Below are 17,331 nucleotides of genomic sequence, written 5' to 3'. Positions count from 1 at the left end.
TAAAAGGTAAAGGAGATATTTAAAAGTAAAATCTACTTGGTCCTACATCCAAACACAGAAATGCAAATGAAATCATTGTTTTCTGAAAATTTCAAACTACTGAATAGAGAACAGATTTCTCTTTTTCAGCCTCAGTATAGTCTCCAGGACCAGAAATGTTAAAAATGCCATTTGACAGAAAGAAATTTAGTTGAAAACAGTTAAGCAGGATGAAAGATATCCTTTATTTACTTCAATTTTTTTTAATGGAATTATAATAGAATAAATACCACGAGAACTTATATGCATATATGTATAGCCCATGGACACAGACAATAGTGCCATGAGGGCCTTGGTGTGGGTGGGAGCTGAGCAGAGGGGGACAAAGGGTGGGATAATGGGGACATCGGTAATACCCTCAACAATAAAAATAAACAAAATTAAATTAAATGGAAAATAGTTCTCCAAAGTTTAAGAAATACCTCCTTGGTACAATCACTGATTTTCCATAACCTTAATCTTTAATTGAAAGGACAGGACAGGACTGATAGCTGTGTCCCTAACCCAGGGGTGGGCAAACTTTTTGACTCGAGGGCCACAATGGGTTCTTAAACTGGACTCAGAAGAAGGAGCTGTGGCTGTGTTTCCTGACGTTGCCATGTTAACACTGCTGCTGGTGAAGGAGCGGAGGGGAGAGCAAGAGAACCCTCCGCTCTTTCGGCTCTGCGGGCCGGATAGAACAGCCGAACAGGCCGGATCTGGCCGGCGGGCCGTAGTTTGCCCACGGCTGCCCTAACCCCTCCTCCAAGAAATAGCCACAGAATGTATCAGTTACTCAGCCTGCCCTTATCTCAGCCAATAGGAATGCAAGGGAAAACAAACTCAAGGCCAAAAGTATGCTGACTACCACCCCTGTCTTTGTGTAACCAGACCCTAGCTGCACCCTGCCCTTGCATCACTAGCCACCGGCCCTCACTCAACCAACCGGAATCGGCCAAATCAGTAGTCCGAGTGGGCCATCACCCCCCCCCCCCACTCACCGACCCCAAGCCCTATAAAGTCTTTGTTCTTTCAAAACTCGGGGCTCTCTCACATCCTACCGCTGTGCCAGTAAAGGAGGCAGAGGGACCAAGCCCGGGCTTGAATAAAGACTCTATGCTTTTGCATCAGACCCTGCGCTCCCTGGTGGATCTTTGGGGGATCTTGAAATCTGGGCATAACATTAATTACAACAATATAATTAGTTCATAAAAATTAGTTTAGATGTTCCGATGCCCATTTGGCTAGAATTTACTTGAGTTTTTATGAAGAAAGAAGAGAGAAAACAAGCTCATCTTGCAAATTTAATGTTTGAATTCAGATTAAGGCAAGATTGTTAATCAGTTAGATAGATAGATAGATAGATAGATAGATAGATAGATGATAGATAATAAATAGAATGTTAATCAATTAAAATATGAAAGACAAAAGAGTGAGGGTACTAATCTCAAATAGTGAGGACTATTAAAATATAAACTTATTTATATTTTATACACATTAAAACATATATTATAAAATGTAAATATTTTATAAATTATGTATACATATAATAAAATACAAACTTGTTTTTAAACCTTCCCAGATACCACACTAACCTCCACTCTTTTTTTCTGCTGTGAATTTTTGATGGGAGAGGGGAAACATGCCTTATTTAATCTTCACTGCATCCTTTCTTATTATTTCAAATAACCTTCACTCATTTTAAGAGGTACTATGATACAACACATTAGAATAACCGGTAAATCTTTTTAAAAATACCAATACCCAGATAAATTAGATCAGATTTCTGGGAATAGGTCCTGCATATCATATTTTTCAAAGGTTGTCCCACGTGGTACTAAAAGGCAGCCAACGTTAAAAACTGGTGGAGAGGAAAAGAGTCTTAGAAAAAATGTTGGGCTTCAAACCTCACTTCTACTCGGTAGTTGGCTATAAATAAGACACATGGCCTCTCTGAGTCAGTTTCCACTTCCATAAAATGGGAATGATGATTTCTAGCTACTTCTCACAGGTGTAAGTTTCACCTGAGAGCAGTACTCTCAATGGCATGCTCTGCAATTTGCTCCTGAGGACCTGTTTTGAGCCTCCACTGAGGGCGGCTGCTGCTTTTAAATCTATAAACGAAACATTATCATTTCCTACCAGGGCACTTGTACCAGCATTTGTGGGGAAGGCCAGAGAGGGAGAAAACATACACTCACCCACCCAGCAGTTCCACGGAATCAATTCTGAGAAAACTATCACCGTCAGCTCATACTTCCATCTTGTATACAGATATAAGATCTCATTATTACCGACTTCACTTTCTTCTTAGCATCTGTGTAGTGGTGTGATTAAGAGGATGAGCAGAGACATATCTTAAAAGAAATGTACACCATAGTTTTTCACATTCTCTTAAATATTTTAGTATATCTCTTGTCTACCTTACCAAAACCCTAAATTAGTTTAATTCAAGGGCTACATTGGATTAATTTGGATTCAGCCCCTCACTGGCTGCATTATTTAACCTATGAATCATGGTTGAAAGATTGGTCTGTCAATATGAAATACAGAAAACTGGAATTTAATTGACAGGAATTACCATGAATTTCTTCTGGTCTCTTTTTTCACCAATCTAGGATTGCTAATTGAATAATGCATTGAAAACATATATCTCTGTCAATTACCTTTTTACACAGCATTGAGGCCCATGAAATAAAGTATGCTATGCATTTTGTTCAGTTGAGTCGCTGGTTGGAATAAACATAGAGGTTTTAAAGTCACAATGGATCTGCTTGAGAACTGGTGCTTTAGGTCATTAGCTTTTATTTTTACTTCTTTATTACGAAGTAAAATACTGTGATCCTTATTGCTATTTTAGTTGGCCTGAGTATTCATTTTATAAATGTCAACTATCTATTCTTGTGGCATAAAGCCATCCTTCACTTTTAAAATTGCACCCATTTGGAAGATTCTGGAATTTTTTATGCTAAGAAATTAAACGCCTCTACTTGTTAGCGCCACTGCAGAGAATAACATTTTTTAAAAGCTAAACACTCATCAAGAGAAAACTGGTTACTTACTATGGTGATGATTTTGCAATATATACAAATTTGGAATCATGGTGTACACCTAAAACTAATACTTTATACGTTAATTATACCTCAATTAAAAAAAGAAAAATAATTGGTTAAACAACTCATAAAATGGACTACCAGACAATTACTACAATATTGGTAGTAATATGAGATGTACAACATGTTTTTAAAATGTAAAAGTAACTTGCAGCCCTGGCTGGTTTGGCTCAGTGGATAGAGCACTGACCTGCAAGGACTGAAGAGTCTCGGTTCGATTCTGGTCAAGGGCACAGGCCCGGGCTGTGGGCTCGACCCCCAGCAAGGACCGTGCAGGAGGCAGCCAGTCAATACTTCTCTCATCACTGATGTTTCTATCTCCCTCTCCCTCTCCCTTCCTCTCTGAAATCAATAAAAATATTTTTTTAAAAAAAAAAAGTAAGTTGCAGATCTCTATGCATACTATGGATCTACTCAGGTTGTAAAAAGTTTTTATTCTAATCTTACATATGCATAGAAAATTTCTGGAAGGATACAAAAGGGGTTATTGACTCTGGTTATTTGTGGGCAGTGGAATGATAGGGCACTTGCTTTTCACTTTGTACTCTCCTGTACTGTTGAAATTGTTTGTTATAAAGCATGTATTACTTTTATAATTTGTTTAATAGAAATGTTTAAGTCCTGGCTGGTGTGGCTCAGGTGACTGAGCATCATCCCATTCACCGAAGGGTCACCAGTTCGATTCCCCAGTCAGGGCACATACACAGGATGCAGGTTTGATCCCTTGTTGGGGCCTGTGCAGGAAGCAACCAATGGATCTCTCTCTCTCTCTCTCTCTCTCTCTCTCTCTCTCTCTCTCTCTCTCTCCGTTCCTCTCTCTCTCAAATCAATAAAAACATTGTTTTTAATGTTTAAAAGACTCATAGGGTTCCACCATGTAACTCACCTCAATCATCTGCATATAACAATTGTGTTCATGTTCTGCAGGTTTTACACAGATGCTCCACTAGCTCTGCCTGAACTAGATTCTATTTGATGGATAATGGTAGAAAGGGAGAAAGCAATCTCAGTTGATACGTTTCAGCACTGGTAGGAAGTAGCTATAAAATGGAAGTACATTGCAAAACAAAGCACCCCTGATTTTGGAAGGAAATAACCACAATAATCATTCCTTTACAGTATAGTGATCAACTATGTACAGAGATTTCTACAAGAATCTTTATTTCCAGAAGTTGCAATGTATTTTTCCATTCACTTGAACAACATAGTGTAGAGGAGCAGTATTTTAAGTAAAAATTTTTTCATGTATTAAACTAAAAAACAGAGACCTAAAATATTTTTAGATTATTAGAGGTTAATCAAATATTCCTAAAAGGTCTAAGGAGTATGTGTGTTTTCACTAATTAGACCGCCTCATTTTCATTTTTACTCTACATTCTTTAGTCCCTGCAAATCTAGACATAGTTCTATTTACAAATGGAAAGTTTTCAAAAAAGAAATAATTTTAATTCCTGAAATCAGTATTAACATTTTGCCAAGAAACCAAGTATGATTGTCTTGTTTGAGTAATAATGCTACCCTATGTTTCAGAAACTTTTTGAATATTACTAGAAACACTTTTTATATTAACAAAATTAGAAATACACTAAGAAATACATCGAAGAATATGTAAAAACTCACTCTGTTCAAGATTGGAAACAGAGAAAATGAATACACCAGTGTTCTGCTTGTTAGAACATATTTTACCATCTGCTGATATGAATAGTGAGAAATTTTCAAAGTTGGGGTTCATGTATCACAGCCAAATTTCCACAGAATCTCTTATTTTTTCCCCAATTCTGACCTGGGGCATTTTGTGCCACAATCATCACTTCTGCCTACCATTCAAACAGCATCTTGTCAAATCTGGCTGCAAGATTAAGTTTCCCGATTCAGAATTCAATATTGTAACCCTAAGGATATAAGATCCAAGCTGGAACATTCTGTGTTTTTTTTAAAAAAAAAAAAACGGATAAAATTGTTTCAGCCCAGAGACCACAGTGTGCCCTGACCATAATGATGAATCATCGGGACTGACACTAAGTGAAATGAGCTTGATGTCTTGTCTTTATTCGTGCGCATTAAGCAGCATTTTACATTTGTCCCAACTCTCAACCTTTTCTCCAAAAGGTTGAAAGAGCCTTGTTTCCCAGTGTTATTTAAGGCTGACAAAGTTAACCAGCTCTGTCGGGAGCAAGTCTGGCCTGTTACAGCCCAGAGCTGTGTGCCTGGCTCCACGCTCTCCCAAGCTGGCCTTCGGTTTTGGAGGAACACAGCTTAAGACCTAAGAAACATCTACCTGTTTCCTCAGACAGCTTCAATGTCAGTTCGAGTTTCTGGCATCCACACTTCTGTGTTGTTGCAAGATTACCTCTCACTCTCAACAATAATTCAATTTTGTTGAATCTGTATATGAATTCTGCACGGTAAACTAACCTCTCTGTAAATGGTGCGCTTTATTCTTTTCAAGAGTTTACCTGAGTGAGTTCTGATCTATGTTAAATAGATACAGAGGCAGAGCTGCCTCGAACAGACTGTCAAACTACAGCGGGAAGGCCGGGGAGGGTTGGGGGATAGGAGTGGGGCGGGGGAAGAGGTCAACCGAAGGACTTAAATGCATGCATATAAGCATAACCAATGGACATAAGACACTGGGGAGTAGGGGAGGCCAGGGGATTGTCAAGGGCGGGGGGGGGGGGGGGAAGGAGACATATGTAATACTCTTCGTAATACTTTAAGCAATAAAAAAATAAATAAATAAAACATCACTTAATAGGCATTTAATTTTTTAAAGTATATGTGTTTCATTAAGTTTTCAAGGGCTAGGGACAAATGTTTTCTACTTAAAATCGTTTATAATTATTCATGAAAAAAACCCAAGTCCTAAAATATGCAAACAGAGGCAACATCATATTAATAGCCAGAAGCATCTATTTTTAATAGGGCTGCTATTTCACAACACCCAAGCACTGATTACACTCTTGTAAAAAGGTCAAAAAACACAGGGTTGCTTAATTTTGAAATTCATGTTCCATGGCACAGGCACTGTGAAGGTTTTTATTTTTTTTCTTTTTGATTTGTTTTTTAATTTTCTGTCCTGGCCTAAAGCATTGTTTTACTGCTTACTTCTGTGATCTAAAATTGCTGGGTGAGATGACGTACACTCACGGAATAACTCGACAAAAACACTAACTACAGAAGCAAGTGTGGTGGTGAGTTTCCTGCTGCCCTGTTGCTTTGTCTTGCTTCAGGCTTTGTCTCTCTTTCCAGTGCCCTTTGCTGCCCAGCCAGCCCACAAGGATTCACTTCCCACTTATTGCTCATCAAACTCACTCCGGATTACAGTGGGAAAGAGAAGCAGAGCTGATGGAGAAATGATGTGAGGGAAAGAGCAACATACCAGAGCAATGCATTTGAGTAACTATTTCCTTTTCCACACGTTATTTTGTATCTTTGACCTTAGGAGGCGGGGGTTGGAAATTGTATAGGTCTCTCTTCCCACGGGAATATTCCACCCCCTGAGGGAAAAACAACAACAACTGAAAATAGGTTAGATTTAGAATATTCTCTTGATCCTCAATTTTCTTGCTCTTCAGGTTAGAAAAGTGCTGCTAAAGGGAGTAAAGATTCCTGAGCTCACTAGGAATCAGTTTCAAGTACCAACTGCTAATCTCTGTCTTCAGAAGGTTTTGAAGCAAGTGATAAAACAAAAAGTTATTTTCTGAAACCAGCCAATTTGAAAAATAAAGTGTTTCAACACCTAAAGAGCAGCCTTTGACGTAAATAATCAGAAATGTTTGCATTGTATGTAAGTGACTATTTACATACAATGCTTTTATATTTAGAACAGTGGTTCTCAACCTTCCTAATGCCGCGACCCTTTAATACAGTTCCTCATGTTGTGGTGACCCTCAATTTCATTGTTACAAATTGAACATAATTAAAGCATAGTGATTAATCACAAAAACAATATGTAATTATATGTGTGTTTTCCGATGGTCTTAGGCGACCCCTGTGAAAGGGTCGTTCGACCCCCAAAGGGATCGCGACCCACAGGTGGAGAACTGCTGACTTAGAAGGAGTGATAGCTCTGAAATGACAACATAGTCTATTATGGATGGGGTGAAGAAAATAACACAAGCATAGGGCAAACCCGGAAGAAGATCTTCAAATAAAAATTAGACAATTTTTGCCATAATCGACTCACATTGTTGAATGGGAAGAACAAGAAAATAATAGGGGAAAAAAGGATCTTACGGGAATGTAATGACAGTCTCACACAAGGCCTTCTTCAACCTAAGATTTAGAAGAAATATGTAAAAAATAAAATTGGTACAAATTTTGGATGAAATCAAGACAACATAGCTAATGAGTAATTGGTATGCAATCCCAGAACAAGGCTTGGCTCAGTAATTTACTTTATTGGGCACACATCTCACCTACAACCACTCCTACTACTAATAATAATGAAGGGAGAAAGAGAGTGAGGGAAGATGGAAGGGAGGGAAGGAGAAAAAGAACACAAATGGAGGTTTAGAATTATATTTAGAACAGCTATTATCTCCCAAGTAAAAGTTTGGCCACAAAATACAGATTAATGTAAAAGTTGCATAATTTGTATTTTCTGTTAGTGTTCGAATAATGGTCACTATTTAGTTTTTTGCATATTTTTTCTTCAAGCCCGATCCTTTTAATTTTCTCCTTATTTCACAACCTTACTTTTTACTCAATCAAATGTTAGGAAAAAGCAACAGTTCATAGGATATTACAATGCAATTGAAAAGTGGAGTTCTACAGTATTTGCAGACATTAAATTCTAATTTTGGTAAACAATAAGGATGAAAACAGAAAGATGCTTTCAACTGTCGGATAAAATGCGGTTTACACAGTGAAGAAACAGTTAACAAAGAGCCTTTTTTCAGCCACCTCTACAACAACTACTACATATTTTACACATAAACATGTTACATTCAAATTTTCTTTCATAAGGGGGCGGGGCCGGCCAGCCAACCTCCCGCATCCCCTCCCCCCCCCCCGCCCCCCCCGCGCCCCCCCCCCCCCCCCCCCGCTGATCAGCTCTGCTCAGGGCAGGCCAGCTGGACCCCACCTGTGCACAAATTCGTGCACCGGGCCTCTAGTAGAATATAAATAACTAACATCAACTTCCTCTAAGTAGAGGTGGAGCACTGAATGAAATGTGTAAGGTCAATTAGAAATACATGGAATAAATTTAATATTAGTGACCCCCCACACTTAAAAACTGAATACTAGCACTATTTTGTATTCATAAAGAATAATCCTTAATTAATTTGTATTTTCCTACTATGTTATTCACCTGTAATACCCTAAAAAAGGTATTAAATCCAAACAACAATTTCACATCCCCAAAATATATGTCTGTTGAAATGACACAACACCTACAAAAATGAATTTTAGGAGCATATGAGTTATGCCTAGTAGGTGTAAAACAGGGTCAGGTTAGCCCCAAAGTGTAATTTCCATACAGAGGGCATGAAAATCAGTCTAATTGGGCTGAGAACAATCTGCAGCCATGTTATTCCTGCCAGGTCCCCTCCCCTAGACCACTTTCCCTTCGCATCAGCTGCAGTATGTTCTAGGTAAGTCACATTAAATACTTTTTTGGAACAAGCGAGGGGAAAATAAAACGATACATAAAGTTGTTTTGATACTAGAACAGTAAAATATTTTTGTGCCCTAGTTTATATGAGAAAACATGCACTGAGATGCTGTCAAATCAAATGCACTGTTACCCTCACTCCCCCTCTGAGCCATTATTAGCATGCTGAGCATCTGTCCGGGACATCTGCATTCACTTTCTAATGTGCCACTTTCAACCACTTTAAAATGTCTGACTAGACCTTGAAGAAAAGACCCATGTAACTGGTAAGCAAAATGGCAAAAGGTTTTGATTGCACTTGCAATGTTCTCAAATCTGGTTTGTTTGCTCTTGCACTAGTAACTTGGCCATGTCTACAGCAGGTGCACCCATGAGTACTTTTAACCTGCGTTGTCTCTCCCATTCCCCAAAGTATTCATAGATATGCTCAATAAATATTTTTATCTAATTTGCCTCATCTGTTGTTTTCTTATTAAAAACCAATTTAATACCCTCTGTTTTGTAATATTTGCAGGTGTCAGTATATAGATATGTGCTGCCAGCCCAGGCCCTCAGGCCTGCGAATCAAGATGGCAGGCTGATCAAGGGCCCTCTAGGGACAGCCGTGCCAGAAGAAGGAGGCTTGGAGGTGGTGACCCGTCTGTGTGAGATGAAAAAAAAAATCAGGAGGTCTGTAATTCTGCTGAACTAATATGTCCCTCACAAGCTCAGTTTTGCAAGAAAAGAAAAGATGCAGTAAACATATAATGACTATGAGAGGTGGAAGTGTGAGTCTTCCTTTTTAAATGATATTCAAACCCTCTGCTTGACTGTTTAGTTTGAAGTGTTTTTAAAAATCATTCGCAAGTAATAATCCATCCTATAGTTCCAAGGGTTAGAAGGCTCCCTACAGATAACTATCAAAAATCTGGATTTATTTCCCAAAACTGTATGGATGACCCAAGTTTCTTGATCTTGATATGCTAGGCTGGAAGTATAAGTATTAGACTGCTTAATTGCTTGCTTGGGGGAGAGTCCTGGGGAAAAGATCTAAGCAATATCTGCTCCATGAAGTCAGTACACTCTCCCCAGCTGGATCATGGCCAGCAACCCAGAGGTCTTCTCCTTCCCCTCCAGTGGAAGCAACTGGATATTTGATCCTAGAGATGAATGGGGGGAAAAAACTAACGATCATATTTCAAGGGAATCTATCAGTCTCCTGAATGGAAAATGTCATTGAAAACTGGTTATTTGCTCTTCCAACCCCAAGCCATTGAGTAACAGAACTGAGAACAGAAAAAGAAAAGGACAAAAATAATTATTGCAATATGTATTTGAAAAGGAACACACATAAACAGTCTCACGATCAAATGGGACTTTCGCACCTGCTGAGTAGGTATAAGTGATATTGAAATCCAGAGCGGACAAATAAACCACCTCTTTCTGATTATGAGTGACTGCAAAGCAATAAAATATATGTTCACGTTCTTTTATTTACAGTTAGGAGCAGTCATTTGGGTCAATATTATTATCTGTGCTATAACAATTAAAAGGAGATCATTTCAAATTTGCATGCCCTCTTTCTTTGTATATGTATAGATGCAGTTTCAATTTAGGTTTTCTGACTGTTATGTATGCATATGGGACAGTATACCATGTTTCTGTCCTTTTGAATACTTAGTGTTTTTGTTCTAAAAAATAAGGAGCATTTTAGTTTGTTCATTTTTAGCAGAGCAAATTTTACAACCTTCAGAACAATTGCTTTTATAATTTACTAGCTTGACATAAGTATCTGCGTTTTTAAACAAATAATTTATGAGAAATTAAATCTTCAGAAGACTTTGACACAATTATTTATAAAACATTCATAACAAGTAAATCACATATATAGTTCCTGGACCTACTGAGCCTTTAAAAATTAGAGTACATACAAAATACAGAGAGAACTATGTAATAATAACCAATTTTAAATCCTGACAAATTAGAAGTTAAGTCTGGTATCTGTAAAGTGTATACTGATTCCTTTTTTAAAGTATATACTAGAATCTTTTAAAAGTATTCACCTTTGCAATTATTTCCAATAAACATTATTAAATGACATATTGCAAGTACATCTCCTGTTTTCTCACCCATCTCTTTCCCCAAGTAAGAAAAATATATACAGAATAAAATCCTATTTCTTATTTGGTACTAAAACACAGTAATTTTGTACAGTATTAAGATCATACTATGACATATGGAAGAGAGAATATGCTTGCAGTCTAAGTAAAGTTTCATTAATCAGGTCAAAACAGTTATCAGGAATTCGCTTTATTTACATACAAAAAGGTCTTTAAACAAATATTTATTTAATCCTATATGCCAAATTTAATTATTTAATCTATATTTCATATACTTACTCATCGTTGAACATGTACACTGAAATGCATATCAACAGTATATAAAATCAGTTCTTACATATTTTCTTCTGAAAAATATATGCCTGAAGACTTCACTTTATATATGTCTGTATAACAAAACCAATTTGAAAGTTTAAAACAATATTGTTCTGCTTTTAAAAGAGGATAAGCCTGTGGAAACATATCTGACATTTTCCATCTAAAAGTACATTATGAAGCATGCTGGTGTTAATAAACCATGTGCTTTCAGAACCCTAAAGTGCTCTGCTGTAATTTTGTTGAAAACCGATTAAGATGGTTTATCTTCTCCCCATACTATTAATATACAGCCAACAAATTTCATGCCATCACTTTGCCAGGATGTCTTGATTGGAAAGTGTGCAAAAAAAAAAAAAATCCCACAACTTTTAGGAGTTTATCAATGTTCATAACCATATTCTGAATGCTAAGTTATAGTTCATAAGTAAGCACAGAGAACTTAGGAAAATGCTGGTCAAAAAATACATTACAAAACAACAACAACAAACAAACAAACCCCATATATTCTCTTTTTCCTCACCCCACCCCCACCAATCGTCAGAAAAATCACCCTTCCTTTGCAGCCGGACACTAGCATTCCTTTCACCACTTCAGTTATCTGAAAGCAAATGAAAATACAACGATCCTTTCCTCCCCCGATTTAGCTTCCAAGGCAAACATTTCCACACAAACAGAAAGTACCATGTAACAGAAAGCACGGAACCGAAAGAGCAAGACTCACTGACCCATTTGGAAGACAAAGACGACAGAATAGGAAAGCTCTAAACATCAGCTCCTGAGGCCTCTGAGAGAGATTCTTCTGGCATTTCATCACGGCAGCCCCAGACCAGTTCACCTCCCTGGATACCGGGAGGAGGAACTGAATAGAGCTGTTTATTAAAGCTGTGGTGCTGGATTGCATTAGGAAACGCAAGCAGACCACCTGGACCTTTTAGATTGTGTCAGTGTTTAATTTGCAGCCTGCCCCTCTGCAGCAGCCAGGACCACTACTACATTTACCAGGCTCGATCACACATCTCCTGGGCTAGAAGTAAAGGCACGTGTACGTATATATTCACATTTTCCAGAGAGAGAGAGGAGAGAATATAAAAAATATCAAAATAAAAATATTGAACAGAACATTTTTAACTACTACCTAGGAAACATAACACTTTATTCTTGCCTCACACTTTCTTTTCCAAGATCACAATATCCACAGAAAATCAATTCTTAAAAACAGATTTTTTAAAAAACATTCAGACCAAATTGTAAATTAGGTTTGTTCTAGAATAGATTTTTGTTGTTGTCTGAGTTTTAATTTTTAAATATCGCCATGAAGTTTTAAGCTGAGGTTTCCTGGCTAGATTTAATGGGTGCCTTTTGCCTTTTGCACTTTCAGCACTACCCTGGCAGGTAACTGGAGATACAGATAGAAAGATGGTACTGTAAATATGAATTATGTGAATGATATGGTGAGACCCTTGCGGAAAAAAAGGGGGAGTTGAGAAATGGCTGACTCCATACCTGACCAATTACAGCTTGCATGGTCCCTGTGTTCTGCTGGGCTGAGAGATCGCAATCCATCATATGTTGTCTTTGAAAAGGAGAATGGGGGTTTCTGGCATGCATCTGTCAATCAACTTCTGTACTCACAACCATCACCAAAAGCAAGGGGGGGGAAAAGTCAAGCTGCTCCACCAAATAGGATGAAACCGTCATGTGACCTCCGGCAGGCACGCACACACACATTCACTACCTCTATAGAGCGTAAGAATTTTCTGTAGATATGAAATGACATTGACAAATATCCAATACCAAGTAAATAAAGTGAGACAAACAGCTATTCACCAAAGACAAAACATCGGCTGTGATCTTTCACTAAAGGTTTAATAAACCTAAGAGGATTTTTTTTAATGCTCTAAGAACCTATGTTTAACACAAAAACAAAAACAAAATTAACTGTTTCATGTGTTGAGACTTTGATTTCCACATACCATATAATTTTTTTCAATTATAATTAAATATCCTACTTCTCTTAAGTTGTCCCTAATGATTTTATTTTCACATTCTCTAAATTACCTTTCAACAATAGGCAGTAATCTCTGCAGTTTTAGTTAACATCACCTTCCTAGGAGAGCTTAAATGTTAACCCTCGCATAACAAAGGTACCTTAACATTCGCTGATTAAAAATGGATGTATACAATCATTTGTGGAAACTGTGATGACCACTCAAATATAAAATATTCAAAGTGTGTAAACAGTAGTCACTAAACTTTTCATCTTCTAAAACAGGGGTTCTCAACCTGTGGGTCGCGACCCCTTTGGGGGTCGAACGACCCTTTCACAGGGGTCACCTAAGACCATCGGAAAACACATATATAATTACATAATGTTTTTGTGATTAATCACTATGCTTTAATTATGTTCAATTTGTAACAATGAAATTGGGGGTCACCACAACATGAGGAACTGTATTAAAGGGTTGCGGCATTAGGAAGGTTGAGAACCACTGTTCTAAAAGTTTAAGAAATCATTTATTTGCAGCTCATCTGAACTGATGTAATATGATGACAAATATTTCAACTTTTTCCATTGAATTTAAGCTATTTGATCCCACACACTCTGAGGTAGGTGGTCGATGTGTTATGGGTCAGCTATTGTAAGGGTAGCATGAACATAATCTAGAAGCTGCTTAACCCTCTCAGGATTAACATCAGAACCCAATTTTCCATACAACCTGACAGATATTGCAAAGATGCTCTTTGAAAATCCAAAACCATAGATTGTATCCACTAATTTGGTAGCTTTGTGGAGTTACTGAAGTTTGCATTTGTCCACTTTTTACCTTTAAGCTCATTACTTGGCCTACCCCAACTTTTCAAAAAAAACTTACAGGAAAACTTTGTGTTGTTAAAATGGGGCTGCTTTTTCTTTTTTTTTAAAAAAAATATATTTTATTGATTTTTTACAGAGAGGAAGGGAGAGAGATAGAGAGTTAGAAACATCGATGAGAGAGAAACATCGATCAGCTGCCTCCTGCACATCTCCTACTGGGGATGTGCCCGCAACCCAGGTACATGCCCTTGACCGGAATCGAACCTGGGACCTTCCAGTCCGCAGGCCGAGGCTCTATCCACTGAGCCAAACCGGTTTCGGCGGGGCTGCTTTTTCAAGGTTCAAAACTAACGTTAAGATGGAGAGGTAGGGAAGTTATTAGCAATGTTTAATGCTGACTATATACTATTATGTATTTTATGGCATTGTAGTATAGCTTTAAAATTAAATAAAGGGAACTTAAAATAAGGAAATTTCAATACTTTAAAAGAAAGCCCCAGGAGATTGAAGTCTCATAGATTTCTTATTAGGAGTTGCCCCACAGTATAAATAGAAACACACACACACACACACACACACACACACACACACACACACACACACACACACACACACACACACACACCCCAGCATCCCCAACGTGAAACCTAAAGATGATTAAAATGCACACTCCACGCTGAAACCTGTCCATGCCCCTGGAGACACAGACCTACCGGGGTGTTTCTGCAGGGACCTCAGAACCGGATGCCGCTGGCTGGTCTGTCCCCACCCCTGGTGGGGGAGGAGAGGGAGGCGCGGCAGCGGCACCTGGATCCCAGCCCATCAGCCAGCCCGAGCCCTGGGGGGAACCTGCCTGGGCGGTGCCAAACTGGCCTGAAGCCTGCGGGCTCACAGAGGGCGTGTGCAGCGTGACCACTGCTGGTGTCGCCTTCCTGGGACTCTGCCCACGCACACGCCAGACACTCATGGAGTGTGGGGGCACCAGGGAAACTTGTGGAAGAGGGGGGAGCTGAGTGGCTTCCACTCGCTCTGACCACCCATCCCAGGGGCTCTGTCATACAAGGCGCCCAGAGTACTGAATTGCACCTCCTACAGCTGGCAGGTGTACCTCCCTGCACCTCTTACCGCAGCCCCAATGGCCACTTGCCTCCACCTCGCTGCAGGCTCCTCCCTCCTCTGCGACCTAAGCTTTTTGGGCGCCTCCCCAGGGAGGTACAGGGGTAGGGGTGGGGGATGTCCAGGTTGCAGGATGAGGCCTAAGACCCTCTTGGAAGCTCCATCCTCTAAATTGCCATGGTCCAGGCCGGCACAGGGACAACTCAGGTTACTTCCGTGTGGCTTACATCTGGTCTATATTAATTACAACCATTAGTAGGCCACACTGATGGAGTCTTGAGCCAGGCACTGGGTCAGACACAGACTTATATTTGCTCACTAAATCCTCAGCACAACTCAGTAAGGCAGATACAATTATTCCCATTTTACAGATGAGATTCAAAAAAAAGAGGCAGATAATTGCCCAAGATACACAGGGCCATGATTTGAACCTGCTCTGAATTCACAGATGGAGCTGTATGTATGAAAACGGGTAACAAGGAGCATTCTGAATGTTGGCTACCATATATAAAGCATGAGACTCATTTAATAAATATTTATAGAGCCTTACTATGTGCCAGGTACTCTATTATGTGCTAGCGATACAGCAAAACAGACATCATTCCTCTGAGAGCTTACATTCTAGCAGTTTGGACAGATTTTCATCAACAACAAAAAAGTCACAGAAATGTAACTTTTTAAACTATGCTGAGAGCTAAGGGGAAAAGCAAAAGATTAACATAAGGACCTATAGCGAAGGAAGTGACCTAGCCTTGGGTGTGTATGTGAGCAAAGGGGAGTCAGCAAACCTTCCCTAAGCAATTGACTTGAAATAAACTAAAATTGGAAGGATGCCAAGAGAACACAGGAAAGCAGGAAGTTGGGTGAAGGGTAAATATTCTCCGCAGAAGGAAGAAATGTGGAAATGGGGAGGAGAATGGCTTACTGGAGCTCGAGGACAGTCTGGTGTGTGTGGGGGGCACAGCAAGGAAGAGAGAGACCAGAGCACACAGCGTCTCCTGGGTTGCATCAAAGGTTCGCTACCTTAGCCAGGACCACCACAAGGCCACGGAGAGTACTTTAAGCAGTGTCTTCCCACATTTAATTTTGAAACATGTCTCTGCTGCAGTGGAAAGTTAGGGGTGGGGGAGCAATAAAAGGGGATAAAGTGGATTTGGCGAGACCAGTTAGTTATAAGGCGATAGTGCTGGTGATGCAGGAAATTGGATGATTTCAAGATAAGAAGTATAATTCACAGAATTTGGTGGTTTATTGATAATGGAACTTGAAGAAGAGGGAGCTATTTTTCCTGGTTTGCACAAAATGCGCATCCGGTGATGCCATTTACTGAGATAGCGAATCGAGAGGAAGACCATGTTGGGAAAGGGTGTGGTAGGTATTATAATTTTGGTTTGAGATTCATTTTCACTGCAATCCTTAGGGTATGAATGATTATCCCCCTTTTTAAGGAAAAAAGTCTAGAGATTTGAGAGGTGAAGCAACTTGCCCACAACCAGGCAGTAGCTGGTAAGGTTCATATGAGGGAATAACGGTTCTTGGCCCCTTCATGAGCCTGCTGTTGAATACACTGTGATTCTGGCATTGCCCAGTTGATTAACATCCTCCTACCAAGGTCAAATTGATCAGCAAAACCATTCTTAGGAGCCCCCATAATGAAAAGTCTCCAGAGAGCATGAATTAAGGCATCTCAGTTTGGCATGAAAAGTATAGTTGGAACCCTAAGTCCCTGCCCAAACAGAATGGAAGGACTGGTCTCCAAGTCTAACATGGCAATGGCAGGAGGGGTGTGAAGATAAAAACACAAACGTAGTTTTAAGTTGTTCAACTAACAACTAATATGTAGGTACCTCCTGGGAGTCACTCTGGATAATAGAGCCTTGAATAAGACCTGCTTCCTGGCATTCAAAGATTAATAATCTAGTGGGAAACACAAACACATATAAATGACTTCAATGCAGCACAGAGTGTGTTTTTAAAAATTAACTAAATGCATAAAAATTTATCTGGGGTGACTGTTTGAGTCCACCTAGTTGAAGAGGCATACATTTTTAGGTACTGCTAAATTCCGGTTGGATTACCATCTACTCCATCCCTTACCTCCAACTAGGTGTGGCCTTGGGAAAGTGGCAATTTCTTTGTGACATGCGTTTCTGAGAACTCTTCAATGGTACTGTAAGTATTTTTTTTTGGGGGGGGGGGGGATAATGTCTTGTGAGAGCTTATTGACTTATACTT

At 39.2% G+C, this 17,331-nt stretch overlaps 1 protein-coding gene across 1 annotated transcript in view; it reads right to left on the bottom strand.

The window, feature by feature from the left end:
• The window catches only part of POU6F2 (POU class 6 homeobox 2), a 410,247-nt gene extending 397,474 nt beyond the window's left edge, over positions 1-12,773 (bottom strand). Inside the window, exon 1 of the mRNA XM_059656173.1 lies at positions 12,669-12,773. Coding sequence (XP_059512156.1) covers positions 12,669-12,773 — 105 coding nt within the window. The remainder of the gene's footprint in view (positions 1-12,668) is intronic.
• Positions 12,774-17,331: the final 4,558 nt, after the last annotated feature.

Source organism: Myotis daubentonii, chromosome 10 (assembly GCF_963259705.1).
Source record: "Myotis daubentonii chromosome 10, mMyoDau2.1, whole genome shotgun sequence".
NCBI classification, from domain to species: Eukaryota; Metazoa; Chordata; class Mammalia; order Chiroptera; family Vespertilionidae; genus Myotis; species Myotis daubentonii.
The sequence above is the reverse complement of the archived record's forward strand: the minus strand, read 5'-3'. Positions and strand labels throughout refer to the sequence as shown.